Source organism: Lissotriton vulgaris, chromosome 8 (genome assembly GCF_964263255.1).
Source record: "Lissotriton vulgaris chromosome 8, aLisVul1.2, whole genome shotgun sequence".
In the NCBI taxonomy this organism is placed as follows: domain Eukaryota; kingdom Metazoa; phylum Chordata; class Amphibia; order Caudata; family Salamandridae; genus Lissotriton; species Lissotriton vulgaris.
In genome coordinates this window covers 1,173,380,267-1,173,405,148 of record NC_141696.1, presented here as the reverse complement: position 1 = coordinate 1,173,405,148, position 24,882 = coordinate 1,173,380,267, and the positions used below count along the sequence as shown (strand labels likewise).

General features: G+C 43.2%; 1 protein-coding gene across 1 annotated transcript in view; it reads right to left on the bottom strand.

Moving 5' to 3' along the window:
* Positions 1-15,433: 15,433 nt before the first annotated feature.
* Positions 15,434-24,882, bottom strand: part of WDFY2 (WD repeat and FYVE domain containing 2) — a 538,880-nt gene continuing 529,431 nt past the window's right edge. Inside the window, exon 12 of the mRNA XM_086935032.1 lies at positions 15,434-20,804. Coding sequence (XP_086791158.1) covers positions 20,775-20,804 — 30 coding nt within the window. The 3' untranslated portion in view covers positions 15,434-20,774. The remainder of the gene's footprint in view (positions 20,805-24,882) is intronic.

Sequence of the window (24,882 nt, the reverse complement as noted above, 5' to 3'; positions counted from 1 at the left end):
TGAGTAGAGACTTGTCTATTATGCTGAAGATTGACATTAAGGTAAGTATTTTGCTTGTTATCTTTGGATGTGTGGATTCCTTCGCAAAACTTACAAAAAAACAGGCAAGGCTGATCTTTTATTTTATGCTTTTGGCGCATATAGAAATCCGCAAACAGTGGGTAGTCGTGGCCCCTCCCAGGTTCAATGACTGGGTATGCTCCGTTAAATATGTTGCTAGATTAGATATGAAGGGTTTTAAAAAGCAAGATTTTTGATTTCCCCTATTGAATTGGTGTGAACAACAGACTAATGAAGTCCAATGATTATGCCTTCTCTGCCTCGTCTGGCTATCTGGCCCCCCCCCCCTTTTTGTTCAATAAGGTGGGGAATGGAGCGATAGTTAGGGATTTTTGAAGAAGACTGAGTTTCAAAAAAATGAGAGCTGTAAAGGTAGAAACTACTAGTCTCTCTTCTTTTTCCCTGCTTCCAGCACTTAAGGGCATGGTACTCCATTCAAAGGTGCAAATGGAATGGTGTTTTAAAGGCAAATGAGGATAAAAAAAATAATAATAACCTCCCTATAACTCTAACTGGGTGAGTGACTGCAAGCGAAAGTGTCAGGCATTATCGTTCTAATAACGGTTTCATTCAAGAAAGACAATAGTGCTAGCTATTATATCTATTCAATAAGCCCGCTAGTCAAGGCTTTTACTGGAACTTTTTGTAACTGTCTGGTGTTGTTAAACTATGACAAGAAGGAAAAATAGTAAATCAGGACCTAGAGCAGAATTCAAACACTGCTGTAAACAACCACGCTTCTCATCAATAATAAAACATTTAGAAAAGTACTAGTTAACAATAAAGAAATAAAAATGCCAATTGAGGAGAAGAGAATGATTGGGTTGTTGTGAAGAAAGAAAGAATTATCACACATGGTAATTGGTGTGAAACAAAATGTTGTAACCTTGGAAGGTGCATAATTTGAGCCTAAGGTTAGGTACCTTCGTAAAGTTCTTGTGAATATCTATGTTTAGATAATGAGTTAGGCAAAGAATGTTTCATGTAGATACATAATTCTACAAAAGAATTGTTTAAACAATATTTTCTTAAGCAGATCTTTAGTACATTTACGTTCTTGGTTAGTATATCTACACTTGTTATGTTTTATTAATGTTAAGGGAGAAAGATGTATAGAGTAACAGGATGTAACACAATATACTGATATAATGGAAGGTACTGATCATCACTTTAGAATGTAGAATGAAAAAATGACTTGAAACTGTAAAGAAAATGCTGCGATGGGAGAGGCTGGAGTTGTTTATGAATGTAAAGATAATTTGGTTAATGGAGAAGTGCACAACATCTTTACAGTGCAGACGGACAATGGTGCAGTTGAGTGAGATCCAATCTATGAGGGTAAGGGGTCAGGCAGATGGAGTGGTGTTGAGAGGTATGGGCATTAGCGGAGCGGTCAACTGAATAAATGTGGTCTTGGATTGCTTCTTCGAGGATGAAGACTTGCCTGCAGTGGTCGACGAGGATTTGCTCAACAGTTGAGGTGGTACTTTCAAATAGAAAGGCTGATGAGACGCCAATGAAACATTTAAAGTCTTTTATTATCTGATTGAGTCAAAGGAAGGTTCAGATAGTTTCACGGTAAGAGTCAAGAGAGGCTCAGAAGAGGAGGCTCTAACAAGTTCCAGCTTTAATGTTTGGTTTTGGCAGGAGATGCACTTTCCATGAATCTGCACCAGGCAACACTTCACTCAGTATACAAAACGTCCTTGACGCTCTGTCATTGAGATTCTTGTGACTGAAATGTTCACAAATTTGAATCTTCTTGCCAGATGGCAAGGACCAAGCAGGCATTTTTATGGAGATCATCACTAAAGGTCGTCTTGGTTCCACAGGACTGGCAAGGTTTAAATAATGCTCTTGCCTTGAAAGGGGCATCAGCAATCTAGCCAGAGTTCCAAGGGTTCAACCAGTAAAATACAAAACGGGCTTACCTCCTGTAGATCGTGGTGATGGTAACAGTTGCACACAATGAATATAGAGAAAAACACAGGTATAAAAAGAAGATCAGAGCTCTGAGGATTTCCTTGGTGTCAGATTGACGGTAGTAAAACAATCTAAGCAGTTCAGCATCTGTCAGAGTTTGGTCCTCTCAGTGATTTCACATCATTGCCCAGAGTCATGTAAACAAATGAAGGGAATGGTCCCCACGTAGTCTAAGGCTATTTCAATGTAATTTGAGTATAAGGGACACTCATATGTTAACACTGTCCAGGACTCTCAGTCTGATGATAAAATATTCAAGAACATGAATCTATCAAGGATAAACTTTTGGAGAATTAGAATGATCTTAAGATCTCATGCTCTTTGATACTAAAAATCCTCTAACTAAACAAATCAGGGCCATATACCTAAATCAAAAAACATACTATCACTGGTTATGGGAATTTGAGTTTTTAATGCTTATGTTAAACACCTTCTAACGTCTGCAGAACATCATGCACCCACAGCGCTATTTCTATCCATCTTTGGTCATGTGAGGCTTTATAGTGATATCCAGGATACAACTGTATCGTTTTGTATTGTTTTAGTTCATTTTTCTTTTCATAAAGCACTGCCTACTTCATGGTTTAGATAATTGGGGGTTGATGTGTTTTAGGTATTAGATTCAGAAATACAGTTACACCCCTGTATTTCTTGTAGTACAACACCTTGCACGGTGGATAACAAGATGCAGCGTGGCTTCATTAAGAAATTAGTTCTGGAGGGGGTGTGGCTTGCGCGCCGACGAGCGATAGCGGACCCTGCATAAGCTCCGCAGTGCCGCGGACCTCTTCACTTATTTCCGAGCTTTTTCCTGCATCTACGAAGCTGAAACCATCCGTACAACCGTCGGAAGATGCGCTGCAACGACCAACAGTTCTTCGAAGGTGTTCGTGCCCTACTTCAGTGACTTTGGTTTGCCGGTGTTTTCGTCTGGTTTGAAGCGTGGGCGGCCGCCATTTTATGGCCGCTGAGCCCGCGTTTCTCTCAACCGTTCCTCAACTGCTCCAGTAACACCGGTATGCCTCCTCTAACATTATTTGCTGCGTTCCACCTTCCCAATTCATAACAACCCTGATGGATGTCTAATCTATTTCCAAGTCTCGGCTTTAGTACAACTGTTATCTCCTCTTTGGACATTGCGGCCGCCATTTTGGGTTGTTTGCGCTAATTTTCATCAGAGGCAGCAGACTCTTTTGGGGTCTTTCCTTTTCATACAAACGCTTTCATATTTATCTGGAGGCGAGCATTACGTTCTAACTTTGGCCGCATTTGGATGCCTCTTTATCATTAATTCCGGCGCGACTCGGTTTTACCGATTTCGGACGCCATTTTTTTCTTCTTCCTTTGTTTTTTCACGCGATTTCTCTCAGGAATGCGCTGTTTTCTGAAGCATTTTTCTGTTCAGAATCCCTCATATTTCTGCTCTTCCCGACTCTAATTCTCCATTTTTGGGCTTTTCACCATTTTAAATGCCGCTTTATTGTTTGAAGTGCATTTAACTTCCTCAACATGCTCTATGTCCTGAATTTGCCGCCATTTTGATTATCTTTGCATGTTTTTCCTAATTTTTGAGTCATTGCAGTTCATTAATATCACTTTTGTGGCGCATAGCACAGCATAACTAATTTGAGCCTCATTCTACATTATTTTCTTGCTTCTTATGGGGAAATTGCGCAACCTTAAGCTCTCTGCGGCTCATAAATTAACCACCCACTCGGACTCTGACTCCACAATACAGGATATGGAAGGAAATACCACTTCCAGGCCAGATTTGCATCCTGATACGTCTTCCAAAATGCAAACTACAAGCAAACTTCGAACAACGGCTGTCTCTACTAAACGCTTAAAGAAGGATCCCCCCTTCTCCGAACTCTGCCTCAGCCTCATCTTCTATGGATCTCATTCTCGAGGAAATCCGTGCACTTAAGCTTTTCATGGATGTAATCAGCAAAACTCTCCAAACTTTACATGACAAATGGTCTTCATTAGACTCTCGAGTTTTGATTGTAGAGCAGTCAACGGAATCTCTTCAAACCTCTTGTTCACGTATCCCTTCAATGGAAGCTGATATACTTCAACTCAAACGTCAAGCAGAAGATTTTTAAAATCCTTACCGTAGGAACAACCTTCGCCTTTATGGTCTTCCGGAACTTTCAGAAGGGTCAAACCCTACTACTTCCTTTCAAACTTTTCTCCCAAAGATTCTGGACTTACCTGCCTCAGGTACTATTAACATTCAAAGAGCTCACAGACTTGGTCCCAGAATGTCCGGCAAACCCCGAGGTGTTATGCTGTTTCTACAATACACTGATCTTCTACAGGTTCTATCAGCGGCTAAAGCTAAAAAGCAAATTATGTGGGAAGGTCATAGACTATTTCTTTCACAGGATGTAGCTAAAACAACAGCTGTTCGCCGGAAAAAGTTCTTGGATATGCGTCCTCAATTACGAGCTCTTAATGCCAGATATGGCCTGCTTCACCCTTGTATCTTCAAGGTTACCGGACAAGACTACCACGTTTGAAGATCCAGAAGCACTGCAAAAATTCCTTCGTCACCATGGAGCTGATGTTATGGACACCTCTGGAATTGTTTGATTGGTTCCTTTGATTGATTCAATGGTTTCTTCGTAGAGTTAGTCCCATAGTTGTGTTTTTCTCGTCACGTTCTTTCATATATTGCTTTACCTCTGCTTCATTACGTTCCTTTTCTTGGGTTTCTTCCTCATGAGTCTTTCTGTTCTTTTCTTATTTTATTTTACACTAGACCATATAACAGTTTCATCTTGTTGTTGCTCTGGTTTCTGATTGTTGTTATTTTTCTATATCCTTTATATTGTTCAGAATTGTCTGATTCCATGTTTCCTCTGTTTTATATTACAGACTTTCTTCCCCTTTTTCCTTTCCCGATGTGTCATATTGTTTTCGTGCTTTTTTGGAATTATTATGGCGGAGGTCCGACACCCGTTCTCGTTGTTGTCGCCATCGTCTTTTGGCATCGTCACCCTCGTTTTTCGTTTGTTCTTGTAAGTATGTTTTTCAATCGTCTGTTTTGGACTTGTACTGTCTTCTTGTTCTTTATCTTTTTCTATTTCATCAACAATTCTTTTTCCTTCACTCTTTTATCCTCTTCTTTGTTTTTCTATTGTCTCTTTCCTTTTTTTCCTCTTCCTTCTCTCACCTTACTCCTTTACTTCTTTTTCTTTAGTCTTGCATTGTCCTTTACACTCTCTTTTTTCAATGCTAAGTAAGCATACTATTGTTTTATATACTTTTTCTTTGATTAATCTTCCGGGTAACTACTTGGAATGTTAAAGGTTTAAATAATCCGATTAAAAGGCAACAGGTGTTATCCCATCTCGCCAGACTTAAAACTGATGTTGCCCTCCTTCAAGAATCCCATCTCTCAGAGTCAAAAGCTTTGAAACTTAAACGCTGCTGGGTGGAACACGTATTTCTTTCTCCAGCCACCGGCAAGAAAAACGGAGCTGTGATTCTGTTTCATTAAAAGTTGAATGTTTCTACAGTTTCTCATGAATGTGATGCTAATGGTCGTTGGGTTATTGTTAAATTACTTATAGATACAATTCCTCTTGTTATATTCAATGTTTATGCTCCCACTGGTGTTGACAAGTCTTTTTGGCCTTCCATTTCCGATAAGTTGAATACACTTACTGATGAATATATTATTTTTGGTGGTGACTGCAATCAAATCTATGACCCTATCCTCGACAGACATTCCAAGGTTTAATTTTCACCGTCTAAAATGCACTCCCAATTCACCAATGCTGTCCATCACCAAGCATTAGTAGATATTTGGAGATTATGTAATCCCGACCTTAGGGAATACAGTTTTTATTCTCCATCCCATCACTCACAATCGTGAATTGATTATATTTTTCTCAGCAAGTCTTTAGCTCAACATGCCATACACTCTGACATTGTTTCCATTTTAATTTCCGATCATGCCCCGGTTCATGTTGATATTGACATCATCCCCATTTCCCCTCATTCGGGCAGATGGAGATTCAATAATTCTTTACTCCTTGACCCCATTTTTTGTACACAATTTACTACTTTTGCCACTGAATTTTTTCTACTAAATCAAACTCCCGATACCCCCTATGTTATGGTGTGGGATTCCTTTAAAGCAGCTTCTAGAGGTTTTATTATAAACTTTGTGTCTCATAAGAAAAAACTTAGGGAAGCTAAATCTGCTCAACTTCTTACTAAAATTAAACAACTCGAACACACTTATCACTCCTCCAATACTGGATCCTCTCCCAAGGACTTCATTTAATAAATTTACCACAGATGCTGCCTACAATCTCTTAATAAAATGCAATTCACGTTACTACGGCGGTCAGAATAAAATGGGGAAATCGCTTGCCAGTTACTTGAAAATACGGAAGGAACGTACAAAAATGTAATCAATCCGGACTTCTTCTGGTGATTCTTTATTCAAGGACAAAGATATTCTAAATGAATTTGTCAAATTGTATAAAACTCTTTATACTCCAGAAATCATCCCTACTTCAGCTGATCTTCTTTCCTATTTTCAATCTATCCCTCCACCTCCTTCTGATCATGTGGATTTTGGGGCTCTGGAAAACGATATTTTGCTTGCGGAAATCTCCCATGCTGTCTCGAAATTACATCATGGGAAAGCCCCTGGTTCTGACAGATTCAATATTGAATTCTATAGCCATTTCGCTTCTCTTCTTTTGCCAAAGCTATTATTTTTATTTTTATTTCAATCTTTTCTTGACACGGGCTTGTCGTGTGGCACGTTTCAACAGGCATTAATATGTTTAATTCCTAAGGATGATAAAGATCACTCTTTATGTAAGAACTACCAACCCATTTCCCTGGTCAACACCGATTACTAAATTCTGGCCAAGATTTTGGTTCTTAGAATGGATCCTTTTTTACCTGACTCAATAGGACCTGAACAATCTGGTTTTGTTAAAGGCTGTCTCTCTTTGGACAACTCACAATTCTTTTTCGACATTCTCAGTAAGGCATCCTCTTTAGACCTCCACATAGCTGCTATTTCTTTAGACGCTGAGAAAGCTTTTGACAGGATTAGTTGGGATTTCATGTTTCAAGCTCTTAAATGGGTAGGATTTATTTCTATTATCTCTCTATTGTACTCTGGTCCCCAAGCGTTGATCTTTGTTAACGGTACAGTTTCAGACTATTTTGATCTTCAAAGAGGGGTTCGACAAGGCTGTCCATTGTCTCCTCTATTATTTGTCCTGGCTCTAGAACCCTTTCTTACCATGATTCGACAGGATAATTCCATTTCTGGTTTACATTTTGGTTCTCAACAAGTTAAACTCTCGGTTTATGCTGATGACATTCTTTTCTATTGTTCGGACCCACTATCTTCTCTTCCCTCTTCAGAAAGTTTCTTCCTTCTCCGCTGTATCCGGGTATCGTCTCAACGCCGACAAATGTGAGACTCTGCCTCTAAACCCTCTCTGCCAAAAACACCTCTTTGACCACTCTGGTTTTTCGTGGCAACCATGCAAGGTTAAATATTTAGGTGTTTGGTTTGCTCCCCTCTTGTCTGACACTCTGAAAATAAATTTTGATTGTATATCTAAGAAATTGGATTCTGCCATTACCCGATGGAAACCCCTCTTTTAATCCTGGTTGGGTCTCCTAAACTCTATAAAAGTGATGTTATCACCCCATATACTATATACCATCTCCATGATTCCTATTCATATTTCCGACTAGTATTTTAAGAAGATTGATTCTACTTTACTAAAATTCTTATGGAACGGTAAGCGTTCCCGTATTGCTCTTGCTTCCTTAAAGAAAGACAAAGCCCATGCTGGAGTCAGTTTCCCTGATTTCAGAGCTTACCATCGTGCTTTTTCCTTGAAACAGTCATCCCGTTGGCTCTCAACCGATCTCTCCTTTTATCCTCCTCTTTGGCTGAAAATAGAATCCTTTTTTATTTCCCCCTTTGATGTCCATGAAATCCTATCTTTTACATCTATTTTGTCTTGTATCCGTAACCCTATTATTTCTCATTCTCGTAAGATCCTTCTCCCTTTCTTGTCCTCTTCTTATCCCTCTCTTTCTTCGACTCATGCTCAACCTATTTGGTATAATAAACAACTCCGCTTCGTAATCGCTCCTTTTTCTGGAAACTTGGCATTCCCAAGGCCTGCGGTGGATTTCTCAACTCCTCTCCCACAACCATCCTCTATCCTTTTCGGATTTACAATCTCATTTTTCTCTACCTCCCAGTGCTCGTTCACAATATAATTTACTACTACCATCCATTCTTACTCAATACCTTCAGTCCCTAACAAACACTAATGACATCCCTATCATCCATCAATCTATTTCCTCTGCATTAGATTCCTCCCCCCCGCATCATTTCTTTATAAATCTTTCCATCTCTCCCTGGACAAGTCCAAGACTAAGATTAAACTAGCCTGGGAACAAGACCTTTCGCAAGATTGGACAGTCCCTTTTTGGGATAGGATTTAGTCTAAAATCCATAAAACCTCTAGAGCTGCTAATACCACCCAAACACTTTATTTCATATATAATCGAATTTTGTTTACACTATTAATTTTGTCAACTTTCTCCCCTGATACTCCCTCTACCTGCTGGTCATGTCCTTGTCCCTCTACAGATATGAAACATATGTTATTTGATTGTCCTCCCATACTCCAATTTTGGAAACTGGTTTGGCTCCAAATCCAAAAGCTTTTTCACTTTCAAATCCCCTTCTCACTTACTCACATCTTTCTAGTTTCTCTTTCCCCTACTTTTCCCCAATCCCGTCAACATTATTTACTCATAGATATTTTGATAGCTATTGCTTTTCACCTCATTACCTCTAATTGTAAACAAGCTCCCTAGCAATTAAAGGGATCTCCTTTGGCTTCCTTTAGTAAACTATTTTTCCTCATCTGCTCCTTCATTCCCTACTGCCAATGCTAGATCTGTTGAAGTATGAAAACCACCTTGATTCTCCCATTGCCTTTTCTTAATATCGCTTATTGAATGTTCTTTATTATTATTTTAAACATATTACGTATTTTTTACAGTTCTTTCAATATTTATATGCTTACGTTGCTTTTTTTATGTACACAATTTTGAATGCATTTCTTATATACTTTGTAATATCCTAATGCTCTTGATTTTTGTATAACATGATGGCTTAATATTTTATCTGTTTCTTCATTTTATGTTCTGTCTCTTTTGTTCTTTAATAAACTCAAACTTTAAAAAAAAGAAAGAAATCAGTTCTGAAGTTGAAACATAGCCAGCAGATTTCCCCTTGCGCTCATGTTTTTACTTGCCCTAATCTTCCCCACTCACTTCACCCTCATGTAATAAAAATTAAACAAAGTAAATAGTTATATACATATATACACACATATATACATATTTATTTATAACAGATATATTAGGACATTATATTACATACACAAATAGCACACAGTATAGTATCTTTACTTGCTAAAAGTCCTAACCCTCCTGTTGGACTGGGCAGACCTTGGACGGGGATGATGCTGAGGCAGCGCTTTTGTGTCTGGTAAAAAATACAGCATCTATTGGCTGAATAAGAGCAAACACACTGGCATTATGGAAAAGACCTGCAGTCTGCCTTTTGGGCACAGGCGCCCCTTTAGTATCATTTGTGGCTGTGGGAGGGATCAGCAACACTGGTGTCTTAGGAACCTGCTGATATGACTCCATTTTGAGTTGCACATCCTCAAACGTTTAGGGCACTGATGAAAAAGTTACTTACCTTCAGTAACGTCCTTTCTAATGGATACTCGTATCTAACCCCAGATTCATCACTTTTGAACAGTCCCCAGGTGTCAGACTGGAAGTGGAAATTTTCAAGCAGTAACCCTGCATGCCAGTAGGTGGCATCGGCAGCCCCACGCTGACATCGTTCTGCCCTAGGATTGATGTGCGGATCTGCATATGCGTGCCACCAAATCACGTTGATGTCAGTTGTTTATAGGCTGTCCGTGCCCCTACAGGTGTAGCCCAACAAAGATTTGTCTTGGAAAGTGTGAAGATCTCTAAACTTGGAACCTTTTTTAGATGGAAAAGATCCCACTTCACAGATCAGGTAGGAGGGAGGGTCAGTGAGGAGTCAGAGGTTATTAGAGTATCCACCAGAAAGAGTGTTACAGAAAGTACCTTGTTCTGCTGCATACCTCTAACCGCAGATTCCTCACCTTCTGAATAGATACATTCCAGGTGGTAGGTCTGTAAACTGGCACAAAACAAAAAGTCCTGCAGGACTGAGCGGGCAAAGTGCACCCCTTCAGACCTGGCATTACAGACAAGAGTGCTTTGTGGATGTGTGCAGTGATGCCCTTGTAGCAGACTGGCAAATGTCCAAAACAAGCACTCTGCAAGCCAACAAAATGATAGTAGCTTTAGCTCTGGTGGAATGAGCCTGCAAACCTGAGGGCATCTTCTTAGCCAGTGCATAGCAGATTTTGATGCAGAAAATTATCCAACAACAAAAGGTTCTTTTTTTGCACTGCTCTGCCGTTGTTCGATCCAGCGAGCCGATCACCAACACAATGTTCCCTGGTATTTTCAATTTATAAGCTGAGAGCTCTTTTGAGATACAGTTCCCTCCTTAGGTGGAGCGAGAAATGCTGGGAAGGTGATATATTTGGGAGAAAAGTGGCTTGGTTCCTAAACAGCAGCTTGTCTGGAAAGAATGTTGTGGGTGGAATGTAGACAGTTACAGTACCACATGGTGGTGGTGTAGTCCATGAGAACCCGCACCAACCTCCTGTGGATGGATGGCAGAAAAGCTCTCAAAGCCAAGGGAATGGTCCACAACTCCTGTAGAGTGATGTGGAGCAGGGTCTCCGCTAGAGACCACATGCCTCAAATCTGCACTTCTCTCAGATGGCTACCCGAACTCAGTAGTGATGCACTGTTCACTACTTTTGCCTATTGGTGAGATAGGGAGAGGGTTATGCCGCTGACCCAATCAAGAGCCAGCAGCCACATCCAAAATCTGACATAGTCTTAGAGATCCCCCTAATAAAGTGCCCACAGGACTTCAGATCCCATTGCAGAGCCTGCATAGGCCACTTGGCATGCTTGATTAGGAGGATGCAGGAAGCCATAAGTTCCAGCAACTTTTTTGTCATCCTCATTGAGATCCAGGAAAGAGGCTAAAACATTTGGTTCATAGCCCAAATATCATGGACTCCCCGCTCCAGGGAAAAAGCATGAAACTGCAGTCTCCAGAAAAGCTCAGATGAAAAGCAGTGTCTGCAAAGCAGTCAGGTGTGACTTCAGCACATGGATAGCAACCCACAAGGATGTCAAGAGGTTGGCAGTGGTCTCGAGGTGGGGATAACTGCTTACAGGGAGTCCACATTCAACAGCCATTTGTCAAGACAGGGGAAAATTGGTACCCCCGATCTCCGTAGATTCTCTGCAACTGCCATCACTTTTGGTAACCCTTGAGGTGCACTGTTAGACCAAAGGGCGGCACAGCGAACTGAAAGTGCGGTCAGCCCACTATAAACTTCGGGTAACCCTGTGGGACTAGAGGACGAGGAAGTGGAAATAAGATTTCTGCAGGTCCATAGCTACCATTTAGTCTCCAGAGTCGAGGGCCGACAAAACCTGGGCTAGAGTGAGTATTCAATTTGTCCTTTTTCAGGAAAGGCATTCAGAGGGAGAAGGTCTAAAATATAGCAGCGAGCTCCATTCTTTTTGGCACCAGAGAGTAGGGAGAGTAACAGTCAGGTTACCACTTCTATTTTGAACATTTCTGTGTCATAATTTTTTATGTATTTTGAACATTTCAAAAAGGGTTTCCTAGCTCTGTTGCAAATGTCAAATCAGCCACTCGCAACACTAATGCCAGAATTAGAACAGACACGTTTTCAATTCTGTGCGAAATACTTTCACCGTGGAACAGAGGCGGAGATGGAGGGGAGTGAATTCCATTGTCTTGAATAAAGCTATCTAAAAGAATGTCCTTCTTGGCTGCCATGATGAGTTATTAGTATTTGAGATAGTCTAAAGATTAGTACAGCATAGGGTTCTTGAGGGACAGTAGTGGGTCACCAGCTTCCTAAGGTAGCGAGGTCTCACCTGTGTGAGGGCTCTATACACAAACAAAGTGATTTGAAATGTTTGCGCTTTATCACTGGCAGTCACTAAAGGTCCCTGAGCTGAATAGAGTGGAGAGTATTTAGGGATGTGGCTCAAGAGACATACAGCTGCCTTCTGGATCGTTTGAAGCCTTTTAACTGCAGCTTTAGAAGGTCCCAGGTACAGAATATTTCCATAGTCCAGTCCTGCTATGATGAATGTCTAGACAATGGTCCTTTGATGAGACACAGGCAATAGCCAAACTAAAACTATTTTCCTGATGTTGGGCCCTCTCTATGGCTCCTTGTGCCAGACGTATCTGCACTTCCTGCTGTAAATTGACTGATGGTCCTCTGTCAGCCATCCTGCGGCTGGTGGAATTTGTGGTGGAGTGGACATAAATATGAGGGCATAACCCTGCCAGACAATTTGCAGAACACACTTAGCCAAAGTGATTGCTTCCCACCCTGGTAGAAAATGCCAGATCCTGCCTCAGTCTGGGTGGCTGTGTATCTGGAAGGACCCACTAAAGAGGTTGTGAGGTTGCAGCAACCTCGGGCTGAGGATTGGCAAGCTTGATTCCCATGCTGTCCAAGTTGTCTGTGGGAGTTGCACCCACTGCCATAAAACGACTGCAAGGTATGCTGGCCTGGGTAGTTGCTGACAGTATTGAAAGCCCCTACCACAGTCATGGAGGAGGCAAAACTGTGGGTGGAACGGACACATAAGAACAGACAGGCCCAAGGAGTACACTGTGGCCCTGCTGTATTTTAAGGATTTAAGGGCGGAGTCTGCTTTTTTGCTAAATAGGCAAAAACCATTGAAGGGCATGTCCAAAATAGAGGATTGGATATCCCTGGAGAATCCCATAGATCTCATCTAGACATGTCTCCTCAGTGTCACACTGGAGCCCATTGCCTGACCAAGGCAATAAGTGGTATCCAACCCACAGCAAATTGTGAATTTTGCTGCAGAAGGGATATCCTGAATGGCTTGTGTAAGACTAGGGTGCGGAGGTAGTACTTGACTGATGGAGTTTCAAAGGGCATAGAGTGTATTGGCCTAATAGGGAGCTGGCACTGACAGACCTTAATGCCGAATTGGTGGATAGGAACGGGTTTTACAAAGGTTTTGCTGTGCTTTGACCCACTATCTAATGGGGTGGTAGGGAAAGCGTTTTGGCTGACCCTACACGGCGATGCCTACACCACTAAACTTTACAGGGTTGGGTGTTGCGTTAGGAAAGCGAGATCACCAGGGGTGATGTCTCGCTATCTACATATTTATCAGCAGTCCCGTTTTTCCCACACCCCAAGAAGGGCGTCAGTGAGGACCTATTAAAAGTTAACAGGGTTCAATTGTGGTCTGCCGGATAAAAAAAAAAAATCAGTGAGAACACATCAATACTACGAAAAAGAAACTTTCCTCAGTAGCTGGCTCAGGTGGAGAGACCAGTCCAACCCACTGGCATCTTGTGGCTCAGCACACCAGTTATCTTCAGTGAATGGTTTAGCAAGCTTATCTCCTTAATCATAGCGATCATTCTCAGAATCAGTGCTCAAAAGTTTGAGAATGATCTGTGCCCTCCCTTGAGTTAAGAGCAAAGCATCAGAGTCTGATGAGCTGCTGAGAGGCACAGTGGCAGCTCCTCCGCTAAGGCAGAGGAATGTCGCCCCACTGCCTTGAGGCAGGAAAAAATAAAATCATAATAACTTAATGCTAGTATAATTTTATTTTTCCTCCTGCTGTGGCAACTTTGTGTGACTGGGCGGGCGACGCTGCACAGCAGGGGTGGAGTGGCAAAACCCTCCTAAGTGCGCAAGGACTGTTTGGCTGGCCCTCTTGGGCTGCCCAAAACAGTCATATGCACTTTCCCTGTTCTCCATACAGGCTGTATTACAGCCTGCATTAACAGCATGCTCAAGACCCCAGTCTCTGGCTGAGCGCCGTACCATGGCACTCAAACCAATCACAACACTGCTTTGCAGCGTTGTGATTGGTGAGGGGAGACTTGGTGCTTACCAATTGCAATGCTGCATTGCAGGATTGTGATTGGTGAGGGGATCCTGACTGTGCTTCTTGGAGTCAGAGTCAGAGGGGAGCAGGAGCGGAGATGCGAGACCCAGTGACAAGGTAAGTGTATTTTTTTTCATTAAATTATATTGTGCTTCATGCCGCCGCTCCCCGCTATGCCACCTGCGAGCCATGCCGGCCACCACTGGAGAGGCAACGCCCATATGGATCACAGAACAGCCTTGATCAAAGTCGAAGTGGAGTCAGACAGCATTATGGGTTGCGCTTCATCGTCCAGCTTCAACCGTCAGAGGTCTGGCGTGGGTTGCGGCACCAAGACCAATGTCAACACCAAAGCCAGTTCAGGGCCTAAAAAGGGTCTAGATGTTCGAAGTTCCACTCAGATGTCCTTGTGGTTCCTTGGGGCCCAAAGTCAGGCCAGCAGTTTGCCAAACAAGCACAGCATAGCATCACAGAACTCTTGGATTTGCTATGGTGTAGCCAAAGGCCCTGGAAACTCAGGTTACCCTGGTATGAGAGTTGAATCGGCGCCAAAGGACCAAGACAGAGAGTGATGTTTTCGCACTTGCACCATCTGAAGTGTTTGAGAATGGCAGAAAGGCGAGAGTCCAGCTTGACCTTCTTTTGATTTTTTTTGTACTTACCCAGTAACTTCAAACATGACGAAGCTCTATTGCAGAATACGTCACGGTATTGAGTCTTCTGATGTTCTGTAATGTATAGCTTTACCTCACGGTCCCAGGTGGCCTTCCAGTTCATCAAGGACCAGTCATTTCAGGCCATGAAGTCGTGGGCTGACCCCAAGCACCAAAGACAAATATGGTGCCAATCTCTCTGACATTTGCTTGCATCAGTCCCGAAAAGGTTTGAACCCTATGGTTTTAAGAGGTGGCATTGTCCCCTGCACACTAGTATTAGGTTACGTTTTGAGAATTTTATCTCATGTAGAGACAAGGGGTAGCACCACAATGGCAACTGGTGGCACAGAAAGAAAGGAACCAACATCAGCACACTTGGGTGGTGCTGATCTGCAGCTTCGACATAGGCACAGATCCGCACAACGCCACCTACCTAGGCACAGGGGGATAATGCTTGAAAATTTCCAGACCCAGTTTGATGCCTGGGCTATATTCAAAATGTGAGGAATCTGTAGTTAGAAGTATCTATCAGAAGATCCAGATACATGGGTACTGGAGTTGTTTGGTTTGAGAAATGAAAAAAAACCCATTAATATAGCCCAACTTCTGTCTGATATATATTTTACACAATGGGAGTTATGTTACACAATAAACACGTTTTCAATTAAATCCACTGTGGTAACAAAAACAAAAGTATGCATAGTAAGGATGTTACAGTGAGAACTCTGCATCTGATGTACAGTATGTAAAACATAATATACAGGATATACAGGTCAGTATACTCATGAACATTCAAGAAGAAGACTATTGAGGGTAGGTGAAGAAAACCGTTTGAAAAGCCAACAGTATGCACAATGTAAATACAGGAAGAAGCAGCAATTCAAGGTGAACAGGCTTGATGCAATGGGAAAAGAACCATCATGGCATAATGCTTGGCCACCAACTATAGTATTGGGAACATCCTGACTGTTATTTATACGAATAACCACATACAATTACAATAATACAAGTCTGTTTCCTTTAGCTAGTGGGAAGGGTCCAGTACTAACAGCATATTGCCATATATTGACCTGTACCACTGAAGCCAAGCCTCTTTAAAGCATGAGATGATACACACTAAGAAATGGGAAGACAACACAAGCAGAGCAGTTTATATCAAGGGCCATGTCTGAATAACAAAGGTTGTGTACCCAGCCCAATGACACAGGTAATCTGTGCTTTTAATTGACTGCTTTTTGGAAAACGAGCACATCCTAAATACAGACCCGGCAGGGATTCTCCCATTTTTTCTTTGGTTGTCTTCACAAAAAGTCTGTGAACTGATCTGAGAGGCACGAGTGTGAGGATGTCGTTCCCTGTGCTAAAAAAACATTTGGTGCTTTACTGGAGGTGGAGTTCAAAGAACTGTACCAAGTGGGTTGTTTTATGAATGGCACCAAACATTTTTGTATTTTCGTACCACCATTTATAGATGCATATCCCTGTAAATAGCAAATTTCATTTCTGAAGATAGACTTTATTTATATCCAACATTCCTACAGTTGTTCATGGATCATCTAGTAGCAACACAAAACAACTTTTTATTTGCTGTAAACAATTCCAAAAATACAAATGCCTGTCCCCCTTCCTTGGTCTCTAAACCTAATTAACATGATGTTTCTCAAAGCACCTGGCATATTGGAAAGTACGAGGCCTAAGAACCTTGTGCAGTTCAGGGATGGAGGGGATGCAGCTAGGATGGAACACACATGGAATGTGTCATATAAAGGAAGAGGTACTGACATTAGTAAGGGTTTGGTTCATTGTCACATATTAGTCATATACCTGCCTTTTTCGGGTTGTCACTAGTGTTTTTAGAGGTCTTCACAAGCCCCGCAAGACAAGTCTCTTCGGGCGTACATTGAGTAAAGCAGTTTGAAAATTGTATAAAGTCTGTGCATTATAAACTCCTAAAGGATGCTGAATGCGAGTGTGTAACTAACACACTTTTAAAATACCAGAACTATAGACTAATAAAAACAACGTACCAGCATACAATTTGTGCAGTTCAGCAGGTTCCAGAGTATGGACACAATCAACCAGAATAGATACAGCCCTTCTAATGATGTCTTGTCTTAGACACTAAACTGAAGGAGGCCCTAGCTGCCTGGAAATATATTCTGTGCTTTTGACATATTCAGAAAAACCTGAACTGTGGTAAAATTCTTTACAATCAAAACAAGAGATGCATGAGATGAATATCTCCAAAATTCCTACAGGATATACATTTTATTTATAATTAGTTTTTTGGGGCTGCAGAGAATGTGTGCTTTGTGATTGTTATGGTAATAATAAGACAAATTGCCTAGAGCCAGGCTTGTCTCTCCATTGGCCTGCAGAAACGTATCCACTTACCAAAGGCACTTTTTTGGCAGCAGTGGGACAATGAACATTTAGTTCCAAGTGGTGGTGGGGTTGGTGATAGAGGCGCACTGCTTTGTAGAATGTCCTCATCAAGAAAGTCAGAAATCTGATTTGGATTTATAGAGAAAGTCATTAAAGCCTTTTACATCTAACTTATTTTTATGTGATACAAACTCCGTGTCCTCCATTCAGTCATACGCTCCTGCTTGGAGATATTCATTATGCATTCATGGACTAGCTTAGACAATGGAAAATACATGTGTAAAGGCAAATTCACTGTGATTGTAGGAATAAATATTGTGCCCTTTATAGAACAGTAATTATTTTATAAACAGTTTTATCATACAAACACTGATTTCAGTAAACCGAGTCCGTCTATGACAAATGTCAAAAAGATTTCCTATTGGTTGTGAGAAACACTAAGGGCATTCAAGTTTGCACATTTGTACCTATGAAGAAAAAGTAAGCTCTAACTGCACTTTTTCGCTGACGATACCGATAGAGGGGGAACGAGAGCTGAGAAGTTAAAGGGTACTTTAGTAAGACAGATTTACATTACTCGCGGGGGTCACTGGTCCTTTTAGCACTCCAAGTTTCAACACTCCCACTTTAAAAATTACTGTGTAGGAGTGACAATATTATACCTTTTTTATGAGGGTTGAATGAGGAGGTATTTCAAACTGGGCCTAAACACATAGATTAGCCAAACTAACATAAAATGTCTAATATAATGTACTCATCATTATACAAAGAAGATATCTACATTTGTCGCCCATCAGCGTCCAGCTGGGGTATTCCTATTTAGGAGATATTGGCTTCATGGGGCCATTAGTTTATAGAGTCATTTCTATGTACTGTGCTTATATGCTTCAGTGTGTTTGCTTTTATTTTATTATCAGACTGCTCAGTTGTTCATTGAGGGTACTGAATTGACTCTCCTAAACAACAAACTGCTTATTCATCCAGAAAACATAAAAGCCACGAGCTATAAAGGCCATCGGATCCGTACCGCAACATAGATTGCAAAGGGAAGCATCTAGGTCTTTTTATGCTGTTGTGTAAAGGTAAGAAGTCGGGGGTCTGAAAGGTTGCGGGACCTGCACAGAATGTTTTTTTTTTTATCTTTATAGGTCAACCTTCCACTTCATACTAAATTTACAATCCTAAGGCAAATAATGCAGTAAGGACTCCACCTCAGTGGTAACACTGGAGTCATTAAGGCTCAACTGACAATTGTTTCTGCACTCAAGAGGCAGTCCTATTGGTGAACGGTTAAAAGTGTGCCTCGTGTAAATTAAGAACAAGGTCTGCACAATCCAGCATATATATTGTGTACAATGGTACATAACTTAGCACTGCTAATTTCAAATAATAGTAGGAAGTGGTTCACACAATCAGATGAACAGTGAGTTAGCATAAGGTGCAATGTGGACACATGGCAACTAACGAAAGCTTCATGGCCCTAAGGAGCTCTGCGTCCTATAGTTTCCAAGTTCATCCTCTTAATTATGTAGTCGTCATGTGATTGGCATTAACAAGTTTAAACATTTAACCCGTCATGTGGCACTGCATTAGTCAATGTAAGTTATCTTTTCAGCTAAGAATGTTGCTAAGAACAGGTAAAACGTCAAGAGGTGAAAAGATACATTTTGCATTAAGCAAGAATCCTACTGGCTCAATTTATAACACAGGCTACAAACTGGTAATTTGTAATTCTTGGGAAAAGTCATCCTAGTGTGTGTTTTAAGCAAACAAAGCAGGATCCAACACCATTCTTTTGATATTGAAGTCCTTCGTGAAACTAGTAGCCCAGATGTAATGCATCAGACTGAATGAGAGGTAAAATACATGAATGGGCCAGCCCAGGAAAAACATTACCATACCTTGTGCTGGCCTCATTTGCAACTGTGTAGAAAGAGCAGCAAGAAATTGGCTTATCATTATATTGTGTTCATTTACACAAGAGAGTCCATTTAGATGGAGTCCTGTGTAGATACAAAGTGTTCCATCTGATGAGTCATCAAAGCAAACCCCTGTCACACTGCAACTCCCATCGACAAGCCAGAACATTGGTCTGATGTGCCATCCAAATGGACTTTGGAGACAGGAGCAGAGAAACTAAGTGGATAAGAATCAGGGCCAGCTCAAACACCCCACAACATGGAGCCCTTCAGCACTGTGCTGGTTACTATAGAAATATTTGTGGTGGCGCAACTTGTTGCAAATTTTTCGTAAATGCTATTGTGCGTTGTCAGCATAAAGAACAGTGCCTCTCATTTGTTGATGAGCAGCACTGTAATGCAACTGCCGATTGTACAACAATAACATCATAATGGCCCTCTGATTTACTTTCATTTTCCTATCGCTGTGGCTTAACGCCCACATTCCCTAGTGTCGCATTTAACCTACCGCAAAGCCATCATATTCCAGGCCTGAAATTTCTTTCGTAGTGCAAATTATGTGAAGCTTTGCATTTATTTTAAATTGTGTGAAATACCATTAGCATGTTCAGAGTTTATCAACCATTTAGAAGTGCTTTTATCTGACAGAAAATAAATTAAGGTAGAACGAGGACATTTCGTGAGGCACTGTCCCTAGAGATTTATCTTCCAATACTTTAAAAGTTATCTGCCAAATTTAAGTCAGCATTAACAGTCGGACAAATTAATTACTTGATGGATAAGAGGACGACAGATACATTTAAAAACGTGCTAATGTTAAAAAACATCACCGGAATTGTAACCGAGGAAATGGAAGATAAGTAGTGATATAGGCTTACTAATACAATTTTAGAGTTTAAAATGCTGGCTTCTAGATCTGATTCAATTTAAATGAACATGTTCATTCATTTAAAAAACAGCCTCTGATAAAAAGTGACTGCAAATTCATCCTAATCACGCCTCTTCAACCAGCGTGGGGAATGGATGGGGATAACCTAGCAATTCATTCTGCAGCTAAGCTGAAGATCCTATTTAACAGTTGTTGACAGTGTTGCAGAACTTTGATAGAGCTGTTGACTACCACCATGATGTTGATCAAAGCACGCCATCTTCAAATCTCTTCACGGAAGAAAACCTGCAATTCTCCTTCCTCACGATACACAGCTCCAGAAACAGTCCTCATGACAGGAGCTGTGAGTCGTCCACAGGCTCCAAGATAAGGCTGGTAAAGGGAATGTTTCCAACAAAAGAAACCACGCTCAAAGCAGCAAGTATACAAGAACACTTAAACACAAAAACTAACTGTAATAAGCAAAGCCCTGTCAAACAAACTTCAACAAATCATTGTAACTAAGATGTACAAACTACAATTTAAAAAAATACCTTCCTTTACAGTATTTTCTGCTAACAAATTCAAACAAAGTTTTGTGTGCAAATGTTCATTTTTGATCCAATACAGGGCTTTGTGCCTGCTTGATATTCCCAGTTTCTCCATTGTGATGCACGTTAGTTGGTAATCAACATTTTGCTATGTATTCATGTGTACTAAAACATAGCCTCTTCGTTAAACACCGGCTTTACTTCTTCTGAAGCATCATCAAGATACAACTGGAGTCATATCCCACAACTGTTCAAGGAAACAAAATATAGATTAGAAAGAGTAAGCGTTAACCATATCATGAGCATTTTACTATCTCATCTCATAGTGCCTCGAGGAATATGTACTTTAATTCTAAAATTATAACAAAATAATTGTACAACAAAAAGGCACAGAGTCACTGGAGTGGCAACACAAAATCATAGAGGGTTATATTCACAGAGGTATTTTGGAGCACCGAATGTAGTACTCTTGCAGCCTTACATATTTTTGTGAAGTTGCCCTAGAACATCTAAAATGGAAATAAAATGGGAATTTTATGGGAGTACACAATTATTAGAAAAACAAAGGATCAGTACCCTGTAGGAAAGTGCACCTTTTTGCATGGTTACCCCCCACATTTTGCCTGACGCATGATGCACTTGGTGTGCCCAGGGTCAATGCCAATCAGGTTCCCAGGTCCTCTGTTCTTTTCCAAAGCTGTACCTTTGTACCCATAATTGGCACATCTCTGGCCCCAGATAAGCCCCGTGCAAAGGGTATTATGGGTATCAAAGGCACTGTGACCAGAGAAGGTCTCTAAGGGCTGCAACATCTATTGTGCCACCCTTAGAGGCCATATACCTTAACACCCACACAAATGCCATTGCAGGTTGTGTGTTTTGGTGCAGAGAAGTGAAGAGTTGACATGGCACCTGTGTGCCATGCCTGCAATCCACAGCCTATGGCCTAGGTAAGCCACCCCTCTAGACGGGTGCACTAGACCACAGGTGAGGGTACAGTTGCATGACCACTGTACCCGTACAGTGTCTAATTTAATTCTTAGGCATTGTAAGTGCAGTAAAGCCACCAAGAGTATATTGTCTGGGAGTTGGTCATTACAAACTCCACAGCTCCACAATAGCTTTACTGAAAACTGGGAAGTTTGGTAGCAAACATCTCAGCACATTAAACCCACACTGATGCCAGTGTGGGATTTAATGTAAAAAGCAAATTTTGGAGAGGCCCCCTGAAAAACGGCCAGCCCTGGTGTGGTTCCTGAATGGCTGCCTGCCATTTGGCACCATCAGACAGGTTTCTGGATCCCTGCGTAGAGAGCCTCCATTCACCGGGTCCAGAAACAAAGCCAATCCTGGACAGAGGTGTCATTCCTCCCCCATCAAGATGGGGTGGGTCCACAAATGGGAAGATTCAATGGCCTGCTGCCCTGTCTTTTGCTGCCCCCAGCAACTGGCTCCCACCGGTTCTGACCCCTACTTTGGGCGGGCGAATCGGCAGGGAAACTTAGTTAGGAGGAGAGGTGTGCCCACCTTTGCCAATCCCACCCCTCAGGTGGGGGAGGTGAGGTGAAGCACACATGTCAGTTCCCTCCATCTTGAAGAGGAGGGGACCCAGCCAATTAGAGAGGCTTATGCCCCCCCAGCCCACTGGAGGGTGGCATAATAGGGGGTGTACCCACCCCAAGGAAGGGGCCCTTTAGTCCCAACCTCCACACACCTGTAATCGCCCCTAAATTTAGGTTTTTAGAGGCAACCCTGAACCTTGCCTCCTCAGATTCGAGGAAGAAAGAAGATGGACCGAAAACCAGAAAGAAGAGGACACAACTGCTTTGGCCCCAGCCCTACCGGCCTATCCCAACTCCAACCAGACTACAGCGGAAACACCAGTGTGTCCAGCAGCCCCCAGAGCCCGGAGGACCTGCCCTGCACTCAACTTAAAGACTCTGTCTCCTATGAGCACAGACTTGCTCAAGCAAAGACTTCTAACACAGAACCCAGATACAGGCAGCTTTGCGGTTCTGCACCACTCTGGACCAGACGCCCTTGGCCCGAGTTCGAGTGGCCTAACACCAAGAGGAGGACTCCCCAGCGATCCTGACCTGGGATCTGGTGATCCTCGACCTCCCTTAAGCTTCAAGCTGACGCCTACGGTCTCAACCTGAAGGCTCTCCCCGACCACGACCAGAGGTGGTAAGAAGACCCGACCCCAGAAGACACCCCTCTACCCGATGCCCCACGGCCTTGGGTGTCCCAAATGACGGTGTCTAGGCATCCCGCAAGAACCCAACTTACCTCTCCAGATGGTGGTCGCCTTCAGAAAACCTCCCATACAGAGCATGCAGCATCTGTTCCAAAGAGAATTCCATTGAAATCCACAGGGTCCTCGACGTCTCCTTGGCGCTCTGCATCTGGCCGCCCCTGTGCCGCTGGTGGTGCAGCTCCTGCAGTGCTGATCCTAAACCCAGGAGCTTTGCTCCCACAACCTAGTGGCCTGCTTGCAAGCAGTCCCTAACCAAAAGCCCCCTTTGCCAATTGGCTACCACTTTGCCCTTGCACTCGGCACCCGGCTGCCCCAGTGCTGCTTGTGGTGTAAATTAAGTGCCTATCTGGACATTGGGAAACCTTGGTCCTAACCCTCAAAAGCCATACTTGTAAGTCATTTACTTACCTGTAAACCATAAACATTCTTTTTCCCATAGGAATCCATGTTACGTGTTTTGTTCCTAAAAATGTTCCAACTGTAGACTGACTGTTTGGTATGAAAATAAAGTAATTATGCTTTAATTAGGGGGGCGTGGCTACGGCGGCGAGCGTAATGGCCGCTCCGCTGTAAAGCTCCTCCGAGCAGGCGCCCGAACTTGGCGAGAAGAGATGTAATCCGCCATCACACTGGACACCGGGATCTGCCTCCTGATGACCGCAGGCTGCCGTAGAAGCATCTCCGACCCGCGGGGACGGTCGGATACGGAGAACATGGCGGAGGGAATCTGAGGCCTCCGGACCTCGACGCCATCTTCCTTCTGCGCTGGAGCGCCGGGTGAGTGCTGCCCGGACGTTGGCGGCCGCGACACCGTCCCCTTCCGTTTTCCCCACCGCCGGAAACGTGTGCTCGCCTCCACTGCCGCACGGTTCCCGTTTTTTTTCCGGTTTGCCCGGTTCTTAACGGCTGCTGAGGCCAGCGGCCCGGTCGCACGTGGGGAGCCGGGGGCTGGATTTCGGGCCTGTGCGGATCTGTGGAGGAGGCTGCGGAACCCGGCTGGGGGCGGAGGGGGCGGGACGCGCGCCTGCTGTGCGACCTGAGAGTGTTCTCCGGTATAGCACAGCGGCCCCGCCGTGCGACCATGTTCCGCTTTCCCCACACAGTTGCCACGCGGTCCCTCCATGCTACGCCACGATTGAGGTGGCGACGGCCTTCGCTTGGAGAGGCCTCAGCGTCACCCCATTGCGCTGACAGAGCCCGGCTAAGGTATCCCTGATTCGGCTTCTTTGATCGGACTCCTTCTCACCTGCCAGCCGCTCCTTCCACAGCGCACGGGCTTTTGTGGCTGCTTACCATTGATCCCTGCTCTCCGCCACTGTCGCTGCGGCTGCGACCCCGCTGCATGCCCTCCACGATGGGGAAAAGGGACCCAGCCCAGAGGACGCTCAACTTCGACAAACCACCACTCCCTGCTGAAGATGCCCCCCCCGGGCGGCCTCGGGCGCCCGGCCCCTACAGGACGCTGGCGATGCTACGGCCATGATGGCCGCCATGATGGGAGAGATGCGTGCGGGCTTCAAGGCCCTTGATACTCGCTTCGATAGTTTGGAGAAGAAACTATCTGACATAGGCTCCACGGTGCAAGCCCACGACCGCCGTCTCGACTTAACCGAGTCGAGAATATCTGATTTGGAAGATAGATCCTCCAAGGCCTTGAAGCGGCTGGAACGGGTCGAAAAGATTCTCAAGGATGTTGCCATCAAGAACGAGGATTTAGAAGCACGTAGCCGCCGGAACAACATCAGAATCCTTGGCGTGGCGGAGACTACCGCCACTGGCCGGTTTGACACCTTCGTGGAAAAGCTCCTAATTGAGCTGTTCGGCAAGGACACTTTCACAGCTGGCTTCGTGGTGGAACGTGCGCACCGATCCTTGGGTCCCAAACCGTGCTCCGGACAACTGCCCAGACCCATCATTGCCAGAATCATGAACTTTCAAGACCGTGACGCCGCTCTACGGGCTGCACGAGAGATGGGAGAAGTGCAGTGGCAAGGGAACAAGATGTCTTTTTTCCCGGACTACACCTTGATGGTGCAAAAAGCGCGGAGGAAATACACCAGTGTCAAGG